The 17461-nt window shown below is 36.3% G+C and overlaps 2 protein-coding genes across 3 annotated transcripts; both read right to left on the bottom strand.

Moving 5' to 3' along the window:
* Positions 1-51: 51 nt before the first annotated feature.
* Positions 52-11117, bottom strand: LOC124437811 (UDP-GalNAc:beta-1,3-N-acetylgalactosaminyltransferase 2-like). 2 transcript variants are annotated; one of them, XM_046987734.1, is made up of 14 exons: positions 10723-11117; positions 9638-9764; positions 7886-7986; positions 7049-7137; positions 6784-6882; positions 6620-6715; positions 5796-5909; positions 5242-5347; positions 2995-3181; positions 2703-2781; positions 1418-1467; positions 767-926; positions 591-647; positions 52-446 (listed from the first exon to the last, which is right to left on the bottom strand). In XM_046987734.1, the coding sequence occupies exons 1-14, from the start codon at positions 10838-10840 to the stop codon at positions 321-323; spliced, it is 1509 nt and encodes a 502-aa protein (XP_046843690.1). In that variant the 5' UTR covers positions 10841-11117; the 3' UTR covers positions 52-320. The 2 variants fall into 2 exon arrangements, with proteins under 2 accessions (XP_046843690.1, XP_046843691.1); XM_046987735.1 differs by having other exon boundaries at positions 9638-9761.
* Positions 11118-12606: 1489 nt separating this feature from the next.
* On the bottom strand, positions 12607-17410 carry LOC124437812 (pachytene checkpoint protein 2 homolog). The gene is made up of 13 exons (XM_046987736.1): positions 17307-17410; positions 17040-17138; positions 16528-16696; positions 16211-16331; positions 15839-15894; positions 15341-15381; positions 15143-15192; positions 14644-14716; positions 14233-14296; positions 13830-13916; positions 13559-13665; positions 12827-12895; positions 12607-12749 (listed from the first exon to the last, which is right to left on the bottom strand). Exons 2-13 carry the CDS (start codon positions 17123-17125, stop codon positions 12617-12619), a joined length of 1056 nt encoding a protein of 351 aa, XP_046843692.1. The 5' UTR covers positions 17126-17138; positions 17307-17410; the 3' UTR covers positions 12607-12616.
* Between the last annotated feature and the right edge of the window lie 51 nt (positions 17411-17461).

Here is a 17461-nt window from a genome sequence, read left to right as displayed (position 1 = left end):
AAATTATTCGGAATTATTTCGATTGTTTTTGCAGTTATGAACACAAAAATATTTGCACAGCAGGAAAAATGTCGATATTCCAAGCAATAACCATTTTATACAAAAACGTTTACACAGCGCTATAGATTTTATTTAATTTAAATTAATGTCGTACGTAAAAAGCCAAAACATTAAATTTGTAATATAGAGAAAATAGATTTAATTAAGTGAAAAAAAGACAAAAAGTTTAATTGAAGCTGTACTTTTCTATCTTTCTGTGTGGATTTGGAATTTTTCTTATCCCCAAATCCCCCCCCCACCCACGACATAACTAACGTACCTCAACATTTGCAAGGATTACCGCAGGACATAAAGTTTTCCCATAAATAGAGAAGAGAATCGGTATCCTGCTCGGGCAAGGTAAACATTTCCATCTGACAATCCCCGAAACACGACCATCGCTCATCCTGAAGTATTTGAAATAAAAAGGAAACACCGTCACATGTTCGGCCGCTGGTTCATAAGAACCTGGGCTCGTAAGAGTACAATCACCATAAAGGATCTTGTTGAACAACTGTCGCAAACTTGCAGAGAAGAACAGGAGATCTTACCTTATAAATTTCAGGAGCAATAGCTGATAACCAAATACCCATAGAGACATCCTCCCCCTTTACACAAGAAAGAAAAAAAACAAGTGTCAATATCTAGTACTCTGAGAACTACATCCTTACACATCAATAGGTCACTTTCAACATTGTAATCTCGTCGTGGTTTTTCTATCATATACCTGATAACGTTTCAGAGATTTCTCGTTTTTTGCCAGCCAGTGAACAATATCCGAAGATATGATGCTGCCCGCACCGCAGGCAAATGTCGGATAAGTCACTCCCGGATAATCAGGCTCGGCCCATTTTCCCTGTCTCTCGATCAACCAATCAGTACGAAAGCTGTAAATATGAAGAAGCAGTTGCATTTAGAAGCAATAACTACAACTCATATTTTCATACCTTGTTCATAGTTTAGTCGCATGGAAAACGCTAATTCGTATGTTCTCGCAATCTCGTTTCTGTTGTACTTGGAAAAATTATCAAATTTGGCAATTCCTAATGCACAAAACATGATATCGCAAAAGGATTTGCACTATGTCAATAAAATCTTTAGAATGGACTCAGTATAAAGTAGATGGTTTGAACCCAGGAGTATCGTTACATGTTTGTAGATGTAGATCGTCAAGGTTAGTAGAGTCCTGAGAAGGACTGTTTTGTTGGTGTTGACTAACATTTCGACAATCTTAGCAGTAGTATTTTTGACTCTGAAGATGACTACCGCTAAGGTTGTTGAAACGTCAGTCAACACCAACAGTCCTTCTCAGGACTCTACTAACCTGGACGATCTACATCTACACACACACAGTATATTGTGACGAGTTGAACTAAACCTTCCCCACCACAATTTAGACGTGTTTTTTAAATTATGACTTTCCATTTCCTAAAAATATCAAATATTTCTTTAGTCGAGAAGTTCTTCGGTACAATGTTAAAGATATAAAGCTTAATTAAAGACACCCTTACAAATCGCTTGATTGAGTAAAATCTTTAGATTGAGTCAAAAATCATCTGTGCAGCTTGTTTACTTCCGGAGGTAATTAATGTTGAAATCGACTCTATACTGAGTATGCGAAACTTCTATTTCCTCGTGCTTTTATTGTAGAGACTCGGAACGAGGCTCATTCCAAAGCTCTCAATGAGAAGTCTGGGATGGTGTAAAAATCATCTCCACAGCATGGTTTAAGAGTGGCGTAAGGGTGTTTTAAGGGTGGTTTAAGGGTAGAGTAAGGATGTTTTAAGGATAGCTTCAGCGTGGTTTAAAGGTGGTCCAAGGCTTTAAGTTACGCTTCGCTACCCTTAAACTACCCTTAAGCCCCTCTAAAACCACATCTAAACCATTTTAAAAACCACCCTTAAGCCACCAGATTGATATACTCCAAAATCCCAAGATACCTCTACGTACTCCTAACTCCCAAGATACCTCAACGTACTCCTAACTCCCAAGTTACCCCTACGTACTCCCAACTCCCAAGTTACCTCTACGTACTCCCAACTCCCAATTACTCCTACGTGCTCCCAACTCCCAGTTACCTCTTCGTTCTCCCAACTCCCAAGTTACCTCTACGTACTCCTAACTCCCAAGTTACCCCCATTCCTCCAACTCCACTCCTCCATTCCTCCAGTTATTCCTCCCAAGTTCCTCTACGTTCCCAACTTCCGTTTCCTCTCCATTCCTCCCAACTCCCCAAGTTCCTTCTCCCAGCTCCAAGTTACCTCTCGACTCCCAACTCCGTTCCATTCCTCCCAACTCTTCATTCCTCTCCCAACTCCCAAGTTCCTCCCAACTCCCAATTACCTCTACCTATTCCCCTCCCAAGTTCCTCTACGTACTCCCAACTCCCAAGTTACCTCTACGTACTCCCAACTCCCAAGTTACCTCTACGTACTCCCAACTCCCAAGTTACCTCTACGTACTCCCAACTCCCAAGTTACCCCTACGTACTCCCAACTCCCAAGTTACCTCTACGTACTCCCAACTCCCAAGTTACCTCTACGTACTCCCAACTCCCAAGTTACCTCTACGTACTCCCAACTCCCAAGTTATCTCTATGTACTCCCAACTCCCCAGATAGCAACACGTATTTTCCTATTATTTATTGAAGAGCTTTCACAAACCTGTAAGATGGTCTCCAGGTTAACAAAACAATCATCGTCAGTTTTCATTACAAAGGAAAAACTTAAAGTCGCCGAGAGCCTATTTAAAAAGAAAATCCGACATGAAGCAAGATCAAAATGACATATGACGACTGATGTCGTGGGTAAGGAGATAATGGCGAGATAAATTATACACTAATGCAAGTTATTTGGGCAAAAATAATGTTTAAAGTTGATTTGAGACTGGCCACTTTCGCCAGAAATTTCACAGTTGCATGAAAAAATATATAAAAAGTCTCAGACATCCTCTTACCATGCGAAAAACTGAAGCAACTGGGATGGAAGATTTCTGTAAACATCGACATTTGAAACAAAAAGAATATCAGAAATTGTTCTGCTTTCTTTAAGTAAACGTTCGTTTTCATCGTCTTTCAATCGCTGCCACTCCGACATTCGAGCTTCCTCTTCCTCTTTCGTCACGACTCTCTTCCCCGGAGAATCTACGAAAGATTGAGAGTTGCTACAGACTTTAAAGAAATTTATTCATAATGTATTGTACTATCTTTACTTTTAATATTTGGTGAAGGAATATTAGTGTTTAGCACTAGGCTTTAAACTTCATATGAGCCTGCGCAGTCCATTTGACAAATTTTTCAATTTCATAGTCATGGTAACGACAAGCTGGATCTTTTTTCATCGCTTTCTGAGTAATTAAATCGCTTGGTCACATAAATGTACGAAAAATCATCTGAGCATGCGCAGTACGCTTGGAAATGCGCAGTACAAGCAAAGTCTACTTGACCAATTGTCCGAGTAAACGATCATGGAAATGACCAACTGCATTTATTAGAATCAATTAGGGAGTAAATAACTTGCTTACTAACAAATTATTAAAGATATCAACTGAGCATGCGCAGTTTACTTGACAGTTTTTGACTTCATAGTTATGGCAACGACCAGCTGCATCTACTAGAACCGAATTTGAAGTAAATAGCCTGCTTAGTAACAATTAAATGGATAAATCATCTGCGCATGCGCATGAGCATGCGCAGTACATTTGACCAATTGTTCATAGCCATGGCAACGACTAATTATATGTATTTGCACTATATTTGTGGCAATTAGCTCACTTAGTCGCAAATTATCAAAGAAATCATCTGGGCATGCGCAGTAGTGACTTTAATAATACCGCAACTTTCGTAAGCCTCTGAATTTTTGTATATATATATAAAGCCAATATTAGGTATAGTAGATGTCAACTAGCAGTGGAAGCTGGGTGCGATATGTATGCAGTGGCTTAGGGGTCCAGACGTTTCGGGTCGCGACCGCACTCTCCCTGCGTACCCCGAGCAAAGCCTATCGCAGGTGATCTCGGGGTCTGATGGGCGGAAGCTTGCTATTGCATCTCCCAAGTAGGATAGCGTGGAGGGGCCGAAATCTCCTACCGAAACGTTAACATGCGGCGTTCTAGTGCCTCGGCTTAAGAAGGTATCGGGAAGCATGGACCGAAAACGGGGTTTTTTGCTTTTGAATTTAATCTTTTTTTTGTATAAAAAGAAACTAGAACATTCAAGGATACTGCAAAAGTTTAAAAAAATTCCGCCTTAATGACTTATAATTTAAACCAACTGTAAATATGTTTATACGCTTTTTACATGTTAACTTTTACAAGGTAACTTTCTCATAACTCTCTCGTGATGAACGATAGCCTCCTTATACAATATAACTCTCATATCATGAACAAAAGTATCCATGAGCTTCATGGAAAAAATGGATTATCTAATTCTTATAATAGATTTTACAAAGTTAGCATTTAATAAGCCAAGCCATTTGTATCGTTTAAATTATACCCTTATGTCATAAATTCATTGTGAATAATAACTTTCTTTTTACCTTATTTTCACGGTTCAATCTAGAAAGTAACTTCACATTTCGAGTGATTTTACGATTAAACAGTTAACTTTTCGGATTCATATGACTTCTTTTGATCGCATAGAGACAGCCATCCAATTTATTACATACATGCATGTGTACTTTGCACTTCATTGCAAGAAACCACCCTACCAACAAATATCCAAATCCGATTTTAGCAGCATCGTACCCTGAGAAAAGCCTATCGCTGGGGTCTGATGGGCAGAAGCTTGCTATTGACATCCCAAAGTAATAGGGATATTTGCCACCTTTCAATTAATAGGATATCGAAATGGACCAAAAACAGGATTTTATGTTTTCAAAATTTTCTCTTCTCTTAAAGAGTAAACAAAATTAAAAATTCTCGCAAGCTTCCAACGGAAAAGACTCACAGCTTATAAGGCTTTGGGGCAATGCGTGGACTACAACAGGAGAGGCATTCTTCATTAAAATTAATCTAACATTGAGAAGAGGCTTACCCCCACAAATGCTAGCAACAAATCCACTTTACTGCTGAGGATATTATGTTTCTTTTTCAATGTGCGCAGAAAAGCATCCTGTTATGAGCAACTGTTGCATCAAATTTCTCGTTGTTAACCGCGAAAACGAAGAAGTCAGTACGTACGTAATGTAGCATAAAAACACCTACTGTAAAGTCGATACATGAACGTTCCAGCCCCATCAACGCATCTAGCATCAGGAATTGATTCCTCGACTTCGGGAAAGACGGCGAACTCGTTGTTAATCCGTCTTATCTAGGAATCAAGAGTAGGTTTGGGTTAGTATTCACCATAGATTTGTAACCGTAGCCAACAAAAGATAAAATTCTAAATCAAATTATTTAACATTGATTTGGAAAACCCTTTATATACATGTACGTTCTAGTAGATTAGTAATGTTTGCAACATCGATTAAGTAACCAATTGTTTATTAATTCACATGAATTTGCTACATCAAAAGCGAAATAAAGCCTCGTGCTTAAGAATCTGTTGTAAAATAAACAATAAATATCCATTGAAAAACTTGTATTTAGCAATATCGTAAAATGTCAATAATTTAGTCCAAATATCGATAAGAGGGCACCGAAGAAAAACATTTATTACTGGATAGTAATTCTTTCGGAGAAAATCGCTTCACTTGCTCTAAATCATAACAATTCACCCCCAATTGGCTATGACACAAAACTTCTTTATGGTTTTATACCTTGTGTACATTGAAATAATCCTCTCCGTTTTCAATGTTGGCAAAATGCTCGCATTTTCTGCATCGAGAACTTGAACATTTTACGTTTTCAGACACGACGCTGCCCTTGAAGTCCTATAATGGCATTTGAAACGTACCAAATGTTCAAACTCTATAGAAAAGTTCAAAGTCATAATTAACCTTGTGACTAAGCTTCAATATTTTACATGTTTGTGGATGTAGATCGTCCAGGTCAGTAGAGTCCTGAGAAGGACTGTTGCTGTTGATGTTGACTGACGTTTCGACAACTTTAGCGGTAGATATCTTCAGAGTCAAGAATGACATTTTTGACTACCGCTAAGGTTGTCGAAACGTCAGTCAACAACAGCAAAATCAGTCCTTCTCAGGACTATACCAACCTGGACGATCTACATTAACAAACATGTAACGATACTCCCGGGTTCAAACAATTTACTTTATTCTTCAGGCAACTCGTGAAACTAGATCTTTCGTACAACACAATCAACAACCTTTTGGGTCTAAAGTCATTAGCTTCAACAGGCTCGTCATTATAGACACTCTATCTCCAAGGAAACGACATCAGATCCATTCAGAGTCAAGTGAGGAGTAAACGTCAGGTTTGCCATATTTGTTATCTGCTTGCAGACGTTTACTCCTCACTTAACTTTGAAGATGACTACCGCTAAGGTTGTCGAAACGTCAGTCAACATCAACACTAACAGCCCTTCTCAGGACTCTACTGACCTGTACAAACATGATAACGATATTCCCGGGCTCAAACAATTCACTTGAATATTTTGATAAATTATCGACTTGTTACTAACCTTGGGCAAAATAAAGTTTTCGATTTCTTTAAACGACGAACCGTTTTCTGTTGTACCAGGGTCTTGGAAAGAGAAATGAACAGATATAATTTCGCTCTGAAACGAGATAAAACAATTTAGATCAAATAACTTGTAAACGGTACTTATAAACTGCATGGTTTAACCTTGGCAGTTCTGTCGTAGAGTCGAACAGAAGAGTTTCTTTTTGAATTCAACGATGATGAAGAGATGCCAAGACGAGTCAAAATAATGGGACGGATGATCTGTATGAAAATAACTGTATTCTACTGCCAACCCAAATTTTTACTCCTGAAGCGAAACAGACACTTTATGCAACCGGTTTCAGACTTTGTTCAGATGGTCCCAAGTTCGATGCAACAGTGCCGTTGAGCATTTCTTAATGGTTACAAATAACAAATTAATACTCACATCAAAGTCCCATCCGATAGATCCACTGTGAAAATATCTCAAATTTTCTTCATTTGGTCGTTTGTAAGCAATTATTTCATTTTCGTAGTCTAAACATCAATATGACAAACATATAAACACGTTTGATCATGCACTCGTTCCAGCCTCTACGACGGTAAAATCTCTATGAGAGATAGCAACACATATTTTCATCAAGACTGTCTGATCTTCGCTACAAATACATACAGCAATGATAAATTCGCAGAAGTGGCTGATTAATAATTACGGAGCATGTAGGCTAAGACAAAATTACGAGGCCTGGTGATATTTAATCCCTCCACTAAGCTCAGTCTTTTAACAACGTTTGCGTTCTTTACGTTCCTTTGCCTTTGCATTTCCTAGCTTGCGTTTGTAACACATAGTGTGAACGATACAAAAGAAATTAATAGTTCAAGCTAAAATCTAAAAATTATCAAAACGGTCTGCAGAAATTGGGAAATCCTCGTGAGTTCTTAGCATCACGGATTTAAACACTAGATGGTACGAAAGTCTTTTTCGTCAATATTCAATCGCTCGTACGGTTTTCAACATCATAAATGGTCTAAAAAAAACACTTTTAGCAAGTTCCAAGCAGCAAAAAGTAAAAACTAACTATGACTTGGTTTACTTTTCGTAATGAGTAATCCGCAACTGATTAATTTTGAATATCACAAGTATAGTTGGTTATGTTCGACGTTTGTAAATATGTGCCTCGTTAGTTTATTGCCTGCATCGAGATTCCAACGTCATATTGGTTTTTATCGGCTTTTTCCAGGCGCCAAACCTCACAACTATCAAATCAAAAGTAAATTTTCAAACCTGGAGATTCGATTTTCTTTCTTTCGCATTTGTAAGGATCAATCCTGAACTCTGGAGGAACGTAACATGCATTATTTGAAACGACGAACTTCACCAACACTCTAAAACAACAATAGAATAGTAACCAACACTTTATGTTTTCAGATTTAGTCATTGTGCTTAGTTATATCACTGGTACAATTGTTTTTTTGCGACAGAAACGGTTGTTGGGAACTGGGGCCAAGAAAACCACAGCAAAGAAAGTGATATTTTGGGCAAGTGTACCGTGAACCGTTATTTCTTGTGAATATACGAGTTTAGCCTCAATACAATGACGTTAGTCAACACAGTTAAATTTATCATATGAGAAAGAATGTAGTTTGCATGAGTTGTTCTTGTGTTGAACAAAACTAATAAACGAAACAAAGACCTTGTTGTTGGTATAGTCTATACGCCATCATAGGAACACACAGCGCTACACTACTGAAAGAAGACATACTTTGTAAACGTTCTCTGGTATTGAAGAAATACTTTGTAAACGTTCTCTGGTATTGAAGACATACGGTGTAAACGTTCTCTGGTATTGAAGAAATACTTAAAAAGTTCTCTGGTATTGAAGACATACGTTGTAAACGTTCTCTGGTATTGAAGACACACGTTGTAAACGTTCTCTGGTATTGAAGAAATACGTTGTAAACGTTCTCTGGTATTGAAGAAATACGTTGTAAACGTTCTCTGGTATTGAAGAAATACGTTGTAAACGTTCTCTGGTATTGATGAAATACTTTGTAAACGTTCTCTGGTATTGAAGAAATACTTTAAACGTTCTCTGGTATTGAAGACATACGGTGTAAACGTTCTCTGGTATTGAAGAAATACTTTGTAAACGTTCTCTGGTATTGAAGACATACGGTGTAAACGTTCTCTGGTATTGAAGACACACGTTGTAAACGTTCTCTGGTATTGAAGAAATACGTTGTAAACGTTCTCTGGTATTGAAGAAATACGTTGTAAACGTTCTCTGGTATTGAAGAAATACGTTGTAAACGTTCTCTGGTATTGAAGAAATACTTTGTAAACGTTCTCTGGTATTGAAGAAATACTTTGTAAACGTTCTCTGGTATTGAAGAAATACGTTGTAAACGTTCTCTGGTATTGAAGAAATACTTTGTAAACGTTCTCTGGTATTGAAGACATACTTTGTAAACGTTCTCTGGTATTGAAGAAATACTTTGTAAACGTTCTCTGGTATTGAAGAAATACTTTGTAAATGTTCTCTGGTATTGAAGAAATACGTTGTAAAAGTTCTCTGGTATTGAAGACATACGTTGTAAACGTTCTCTGGTATTGAAGAAATACTTTGTAAATGTTCTCTGGTATTGAAGAAATACTTTGTAAATGTTCTCTGGTATTAGAGAAATACTTTGTAAACGTTCTCTGGTATTGAAGAAATACTTTGTAAACGCTCTCTGGTATTGAAGAAATACTTTGTAAACGTTCTCTGGTATTGAAGAAATACTTTGTAAGCGTTCTCTGGTATTGAAGAAATACTTTGTAAACGTTCTCTGGTATTGAAGAAATACTTTGTAAACGTTTTCTGGTATTGAAGAAATTCGTTGTAAACGCGACAGGCCAATTTGAAACACTGTTCTACACTTTATCTTCACAAATATTGTTTGCTGTAACGTTTCATATGCTAAGTAGCTCTAATTGAACACAAAATACACTACAACTACCCTCCATGAAAAAATTCAGTTTTTTCCCTGTGTTTACCTTTTATTGAGCGATGAATGTCGTCTTGCATAGCCAACCCAAGATTCACGTAAACTTTGCCTCAAATCAAAATTGCCGCGCGATGAAAGTATTCCAACGACCAAATCATAATGAGAATAATTCTCTGCTGTCAACAAGAACATTATTTTAAAACATTAAAGAAAACAAGTGGAAACACAAGTACAAAAATGGACTATGGAGGATAAAGTTTTTAGATAACATGGTTAAATAACACTAGCAAAAGTTTAAAAATCAGATTTCTTCTGATGAAGACACAAGACTGGAGTATATAAGGACTCAAGTTTCAACATTAGATCACTTCTGATGAAGACACTAGACTGGAGTATATAAGAACTCAAGTTTCAAAATCAGATCACTTCTGATGAAGACATTAGACTGGAGTATATAAGAACTCAAGTTTCAACATCAGATCACTCCTGATGAAGACATTAGACTGGGGTATATAAGAACTCAAGTTTCAACATCAGATCACTCCTGATGAAGACACTAGACTGGAGTATATAAGAACTCAAGTTTCAACATCAGATCACTCCTGATGAAGACATTAGACTGGAGTATATAAGAACTCAAGTTTCAACATCAGATCACTCCTGAAAAAGACACTAGACTGGAGCATATAGGGACTCAAGTTTCAACATTAGATCACTCCTGATGAAGACACTAGACTGGAGTATATAAGAACTCAAGTTTCAACATCAGATCACTCCTGACAAAGACACTAGACTGGAGTATATAAGGACTCAAGTTTCAACATTAGATCACTCCTGATGAAGACACTAGACTGGAGAATATAAAGACTCAAGTTTCAACATCAGATCACTCCTGATGAAGACACTAGACTGGAGTATATAAGACTCAAGTTTCAACATTAGATCACTCTTGATAGAAGACACTACGCTAGAGTATATGTAAACTTATCTTTCAAAACATATCGTTCATACTTAAGATATTAGACTGACGTACGACAAACTCTAATGTCATATAAATCTCGATAAAAAATCTGGTCCCCGGAGTTGACATGCTATCAGATAGTCAACAAACAAAGATGAGATAGCTGTACAAACCTGTATTATCGCAGCAAAGCTTCAAATCTTTAACAACAAGATGATTATAGATGTATAACACGAAAATAGCGATCAATATTAGTAAAGTTGGCTTAAGGATGTCATTTAATGTAAACATAAGTTGAAATTAAACAGTTACAATTAACTATATCGTATAAATATCCTTTCCTATATAAAATAATCTACACATGATCTTCCATAACGAACTATACACATTGTTGCATTTTAATATATACGAACTTTGACCTCGGGTGTGTTGCGGAAACGTCATGTAAGGAGTCTCAAAGTATCAATATAAGTTAGCAAACTTTGTGATCTATGTTACATATTGAACTTAAATTGAGCAATACAAAATCTTAATCTTCAACAAAACATATCAAAATATTTCTATGATTGTATAAAAGTATACAATCGTTAAAAGATCACGTTTGCACGCCTTTTTCTTCACCAACTGAGCAAAGATTCTCTTTTCTTTGAACTGCTTGTCGACAACCATTGAAAGATTATTCAAAACTCTTCTAAGGTTATCGTTTGCGCCTATTACGTAGGTTTGAGGGACAATATAAGTACATGCATGTACAACAAAAGAACACGGGTGAAGGCTTTAATTCGTATTACTTACTTTGAATACAGCGCATGTGCAAGGAATGGAAGTTTACGAAGAGTTCGACCACTTAGTTGATAACTTTCTAAACAAGAAAATGAGATAAAGAGTACTTCGTAGGTTTATCACAGTGAGACGCTTGATTGCTCCTTGCAAGTTCAAAGAAAGCAGGAGGGTAAGCTTAAGCCCCAAGAAAAAATTAGGGGGTTAGGCCTTCCAAAGAAACATAACCAAAGTTAACCAATATTTGTGATTTTGAGAGTGGTCCATTACTTGATAACTACTGACTACGATAACAAAGAAAAACATCTTTACGACTTAAATGTAGATGTATTACAAAGTTCAATTTATTTATGTTGCAAGTATTAAGACGGTATATTTTAAACCTCAGTCCCAAATTATTTGAGAACTCATCTGAACATACACAAACAACTCAACTAATTTTTACATTTAAATCATGTTTGTAGAAGTATCGTTATGTTTGTAGATGTAGGTCGTCCAGGTTAGTAAAGTCCTGAGATAGACTGTTTTTGTTGATGTTGACTCTGAAGATGACTACCGCTAAGGTTGTCGAGAAGTCAGTCAACATCAACATCAACAGTCTTCGCAGGACTCCACTAACTGGACGATCTAAACATCTACTACTACTCGGCTATCTTCTTTAATTTAAGACTACAGTGTGTTACATCGTTGTCGACAAAGCTGCAATGGAAAATAGGGAGGAAAAGTTGAACATCGGAAATGAAAACCATGTCATCAACATAGAAGTGAACAAAAAAATTTCTAACAAACCGTAAAATTTCCAGAGCTCTACATACACAATAAAGGACAAATATAAGAAGAAAAAAAGCAACGTCAATTTTCGTCAAAATAAAACTTCGTAGATTTTTTCAGTTGTACCTTAAATCCAAAATTTGAGTGGCTGGTAATATGATACTGGTCTGTGATGAAAAGATGAACATTAATTTTGGTTATGTAAACATTATCAACAATGTAATCGTTTAAGCAACGTTTAATCTCTATTTAAGCAACGTGTTTGTAAAACTTAGTTTGCTGCACAAACGACTATATTGTGGTATGGAAATAAAGCAGTAGACGTACAGGTACACAGTACTGAGAAGAGGGGATATACTTCACGAGGCAAATTGTTGTTTCATATTGTATATGATGACAGGTTGCAGTAAGCCATTTCGCGTTCCTTTTAGGTCAGAAAATATAATTGACCGGCAGCCATTTCGTTGATCACGTGCACAAGAAGACATAAGTTACATACAAACAAATAGTGCTGTTTCAACTATATTTTTTCTTATCCTGTGGTAAAAACATTGAATACCCTACCCTTACAAGTTCCTTGATGCAAGAATGGTAAATTTTATAAATAGCTTTAGCTGATGGCGGGCCAATATACTGTTTGATGTCGGCTCTGTGGGCGAACAAATAGCGAAGTTAGATGAGAAAGTGAATTAAAAAATGTTCCGAGTCATAAACATATTTTTCAACCTGTCCACGAACGCAACGTCAATGGCTCCAGTTATGTTCGATGTTGTCAATATAATTACATTAGGATGTCTGAAATAAGAAGAAAACAACATTGGGGAAGACTAGGTTTAGCAAATAAACGCATAAATGAAGTTCAAATGAAGACTTCTGTAAATACGTAATTGATAGATAGTAAGTATTTGACTGAGCAAAGTTCTCATCAAGCAAGTTTGTTAATGTCATATAAATATTTTCGTGCTTTTACTCCCTGTAAAAGCGACAACATTGTAGAGAAAGAAATAATACATAGTTCTAAAGAAAGCAAATACCATAGTGAATGGTAAATGTAATATAATAAGTTGATAAAGACTGTTGTCTTGGCATTAAAAATATCGGTAGATTATAAATTTCATTTAGCAGACGTTGACACCTGAGGAATAGTCTGCCGAAATGAATCGTGTCGTTTAATTTAGAACTATTGGGTTAGTGCTCTTTACTTAAAACAGTTCTTGTAAGAACTATCAACTTATTATATTACTTTTACCATTCACTATGGTATTTGCTATCTTTAGAACTATTTTCAGATTTGTCACCACGACAAAGTCTCTATTTTATTAAAAAATACATAACGCAACAACCCTGCCGGCTGGCCTCGCCGTTCATATAACCGAATACAATCTCTTAGTCCACTAAAAAATCCACGAGGACGCAATGTTCGCCGAAATGCATATTCTGCTCATATTTTGCATTTACCTTTTTATATGGTCAATTTGAGTGAGAAATGCATTCACAACACGAATGGCATCCGAAGGTTCTTGTCCGTTCAACGCAGATTTTCTTGCCGATGTTAAACTTTCAACCTTCGGAAGTAAAAGATATGGATAGCAAAGGTATTTTCCTCAAACATTATCGACAAGCGTACATGTGCTTCGGGTATTTCGTGAAACAAGAAACAAAAATAGTCGGTGATTTTTCATCTATCTGACCATGAGCATTAAGAAAGAAATGTTTAAGCAAAGTTTACCTCGTCTATAAGAACGCAGACCAAAGCTTGTTTGTCGTCGATAAACTCTTGAATTTTCTGGAACATTTTCATCACTAACTTTCCACTCTGTTTGTAGGGAAAGATAATGTCAATGTACATTTTAAATTACAGATGCTATTTTCAATTGGATATGATCATTTTGTGATACGGAACTAGATTTATTAACTTCAACGAGATCTTAATCCCAGGTATATAAATGTCAGTTTTCTAAACTGATATTTTGATGTGAGCCGTGCATTTTACATTGACAGGGAGTGACGACAAAGGTGGATGACAGTTTGAAAGATGGTTAAATTCACGGAAATTTATGGCAATGTTTTGTGGTTCCAAAAGATTTTCGCACTCGGTGATGTTGCTTTGAGCTATTCAAAATGATGCCTACCTCGGAAAACCATTTCGAGAATAAACTGTGACTGTTTATTTCAATAAGCTGGCCATAGTTAAATCTAAGGATTCAAAAGTAGAAACACACTTTAATTATATAGTTCATAATCCTTGAGCAGACGACAATTTCATTAAAAACAAAGTAAAAGATTATGCAAAAAAAGAACATCTTGTAAACTTAAATAAAAGTTACAAAGCAAAACAATTGAAAGTGTAATATTTACATTTTTAATCGTCTTGTTTTCTAAATTGAATGTTGAGTTTACAACGTGTCCTTTTTCGGATCATACTTTGTATTTATAATTCACGACATAACAATAAAATTACGTGGCAATATTAGTTGCAGTACACACATGGATAGTAATGGATTGCGATTTACGTAACATCAAAATGAAATGTGGTTTTTTACCTTTCAGAAAGTCGTATGGATAATTTTTGAGCAAGCGCCTTGCATAAGGATGTTTTACCAGTACCGGGTGGTCCTGTGAAGGTTTCAAAGAAAACCTCGACTCATTCTTCTGGATATTTGCAGTAGATCACGTGAAGACAAACATGATATACTATGCATGGTAAATGCTGGTATTTGATTGGCTTCGTTGTTTGTTTTCGGGTGACGTCACACAAACATGGTGGTCGTGACGTCATTTCGCAGTTGGCTCGTTAAAACACCATCTCGTCTCTCGCGTTTTATATCTGATTGCAGCTAACTTATTCTCATGAATACTTTGATATGTGATTTTTCAATCTTGAATGTTATGAGTGATAAGAGATTTACTCCGTAAAGATGAGAGTTGTTACAAAGTCAACACACGCAAAAATAGAATCCAGTTTGATTCGTAAAAAGATACACGTGACGGACGATGAAGTAAGTAGCTACTCACGTATGGTTACCAAGGAAACTAACTTACCATGCAGTAAGATAACTTTATTCCACGAGATGATGTTGAAATCGACGCCTCTAAAATGTGATTCAAACACGTGACTTATAAATTCTCTGAAAAGTCATTGTTTGGGAGTGATTTTAGAAAGATGGAAAAACGGACGATTTTGCAATTTCGCTTCTCTAAAAAGTCTTCAGTTCAATAGTTTCATTTCACACGACAAACCTGTCGGAGAAGAGAAGAGTCGTTGCCGCATATCTTAGCAACTACAAAAATAAGATAAAAATGAGATACATGAAATATCATAGTCATGGCACGACATATACTTTCGTAAATAAATTAGGAAAACAAAATTTTAACATTTTTTTAATCGACATAACTCCCTAGAATTGCTGAGATGTGTATTTTTAATGTTTACTAAGTAAGCTTTGTCACTACAACGGTGCACAATGTCATCGCTTGCGTAAACCTTTTGAAAATATTAGAGATTAATAAGTTAGCAGATCAGTGACTTCGTTGAACTTTGCTTAGGGATAAACGAGTACATTAATGTACATTGGAGAATAGGAGAAACTAGGAAAATCCTTAAAAAATCTAATTGACGTTTTGAAAGCTAACTGTTTGAAACGTTAACTTATTTCGGAGCTAAAGACGTCATTAACAAGGTACAATTTAAACTTCGCTCAAGGGAGAAAACATTAAATGTTCATCGTAAAGAACAACCTGATTTTTCACATCCGAGTCAAAGAGCAAGCTTTCCCACAAGCCCTGAAAATCCTCTAAAAATGATGAATTAATTGTATTAGTTGCTAATACTTATAGCTCGTGAAAGCGAAAAGACCTGGGACTGAAGTGAGTTGACCACCTGCAGGCAAAATTTACCCACCTGCAGGCAAAATTTACCCGCCTGCAGGCAAAATTTACCCGCCTGCAGGCAAAATTTACCCGCCTGCAGGCAAAATTTACCCACCTGCAGGCAAATGCTACCAACCTGCAGGCAAAATTTACCTATCTGCAGGCTAATGCAACCCACCTGCAGGCAAAATTTACCCACCTGCAGGCAAATGCTACCTACTTGCAGGCAAAATTAATCACCTGTAGGCAAAAGCCAGTTGTCTGCAGCAGATATATCGTCCTCAAGTTCTTCATATCCAGGCCCCCCATCATGAAGTTGATAGACATGATACTTTAGCATAACTTTTTTCAAATCAATTATCTGTTAAAAAAATAATGAAGGTTTGTACTTCATGTAAATCTTCATTATCAAACTAAGTCAATCCTCTAAGAGTTCTTGCATTTTCTTTTCTGTGGGGGGGTTCAACAAAAAGGGATGTGTGGAGTACCAGGGGGGTGTGAACAGCCTACTCTCACACATGCTAAAGTAAATATTGTCTGATAATAGGATCAATAACCTTGCCATACGTTGAAAAATTATCTGTGTCACACACAATAGTTATGCTCTTGACATGTTCCTTCAAAAAAGGATCGACAAATTCCACGAAACATGAGTCGCCATGAAGCGTATTCATGTTGATAAGAAAGTCTTCGACAACCTTTACAATTTTATACTCCGGGATTGTGCTAAAATAAAGTGGTAAATACTATTAAGATGTTTTTATGCTTATTATCAAATTGAATTAATGGTTTTGTTCAGGGTGGAAGTCCAAAAATTGGGTAGAGTTGACAGCACAGTGGTGTTTGAAGAAGTGAGTCTGTTGAAGCATAACATATGACTAATGATGTCAATCTAGTAACATATTAAAATTATTCAAGTTTCTTTACAAAACAAAAACATGATTTGTTCATTACCTAGTTTCACCTGTAGCATGGTTTCACTAACACAGACTCACTCAACTAGATTATTACATTAAATCCAATTCAATATCATTCTGCATACAGTCCTTTGTTCATTTCATGAACTAACCTTTCTTTGCACTGATTTACTTCGACGTTTAGGAATGGCTGACATGGCAAAGGCAGTGCTTCAGAAAGTTCTTGAACTTGATCCATTATAACGATATTGCTTTACTTAGAGATGTTATACAAAAGATAATTCACAATATTGGCTGTGTAGGAAAAAAAAACTTAAATATCTTTGATACGTAGAAATAAAAAATAAATATTGTTTGAATTTCCCGCTGTGAAAGTCAAAGTCAGACTCAGGCATAACAATAACATATATATCTTTTACCTTGTTTCCTGCTTTCAAAAAGAACTGTATATGTTCTTCAAAATATTATTTGCCTTTCACTCTTTTACAACAGATATGTGGAGAGAAATATTCTTGCGGAGGATGGCTTGTGAGGTTTAAAAATTAAAAAATTGTTATGTTGTTTTCTTGGAAGA

The sequence above is a fragment of the Xenia sp. Carnegie-2017 genome, unplaced genomic scaffold (assembly GCF_021976095.1).
Source record: "Xenia sp. Carnegie-2017 unplaced genomic scaffold, XeniaSp_v1 HiC_scaffold_17, whole genome shotgun sequence".
Lineage (NCBI taxonomy): Eukaryota > Metazoa > Cnidaria > Anthozoa > Malacalcyonacea > Xeniidae > Xenia > Xenia sp. Carnegie-2017.
The sequence above is the reverse complement of the archived record's forward strand: the minus strand, read 5'-3'. Positions and strand labels throughout refer to the sequence as shown.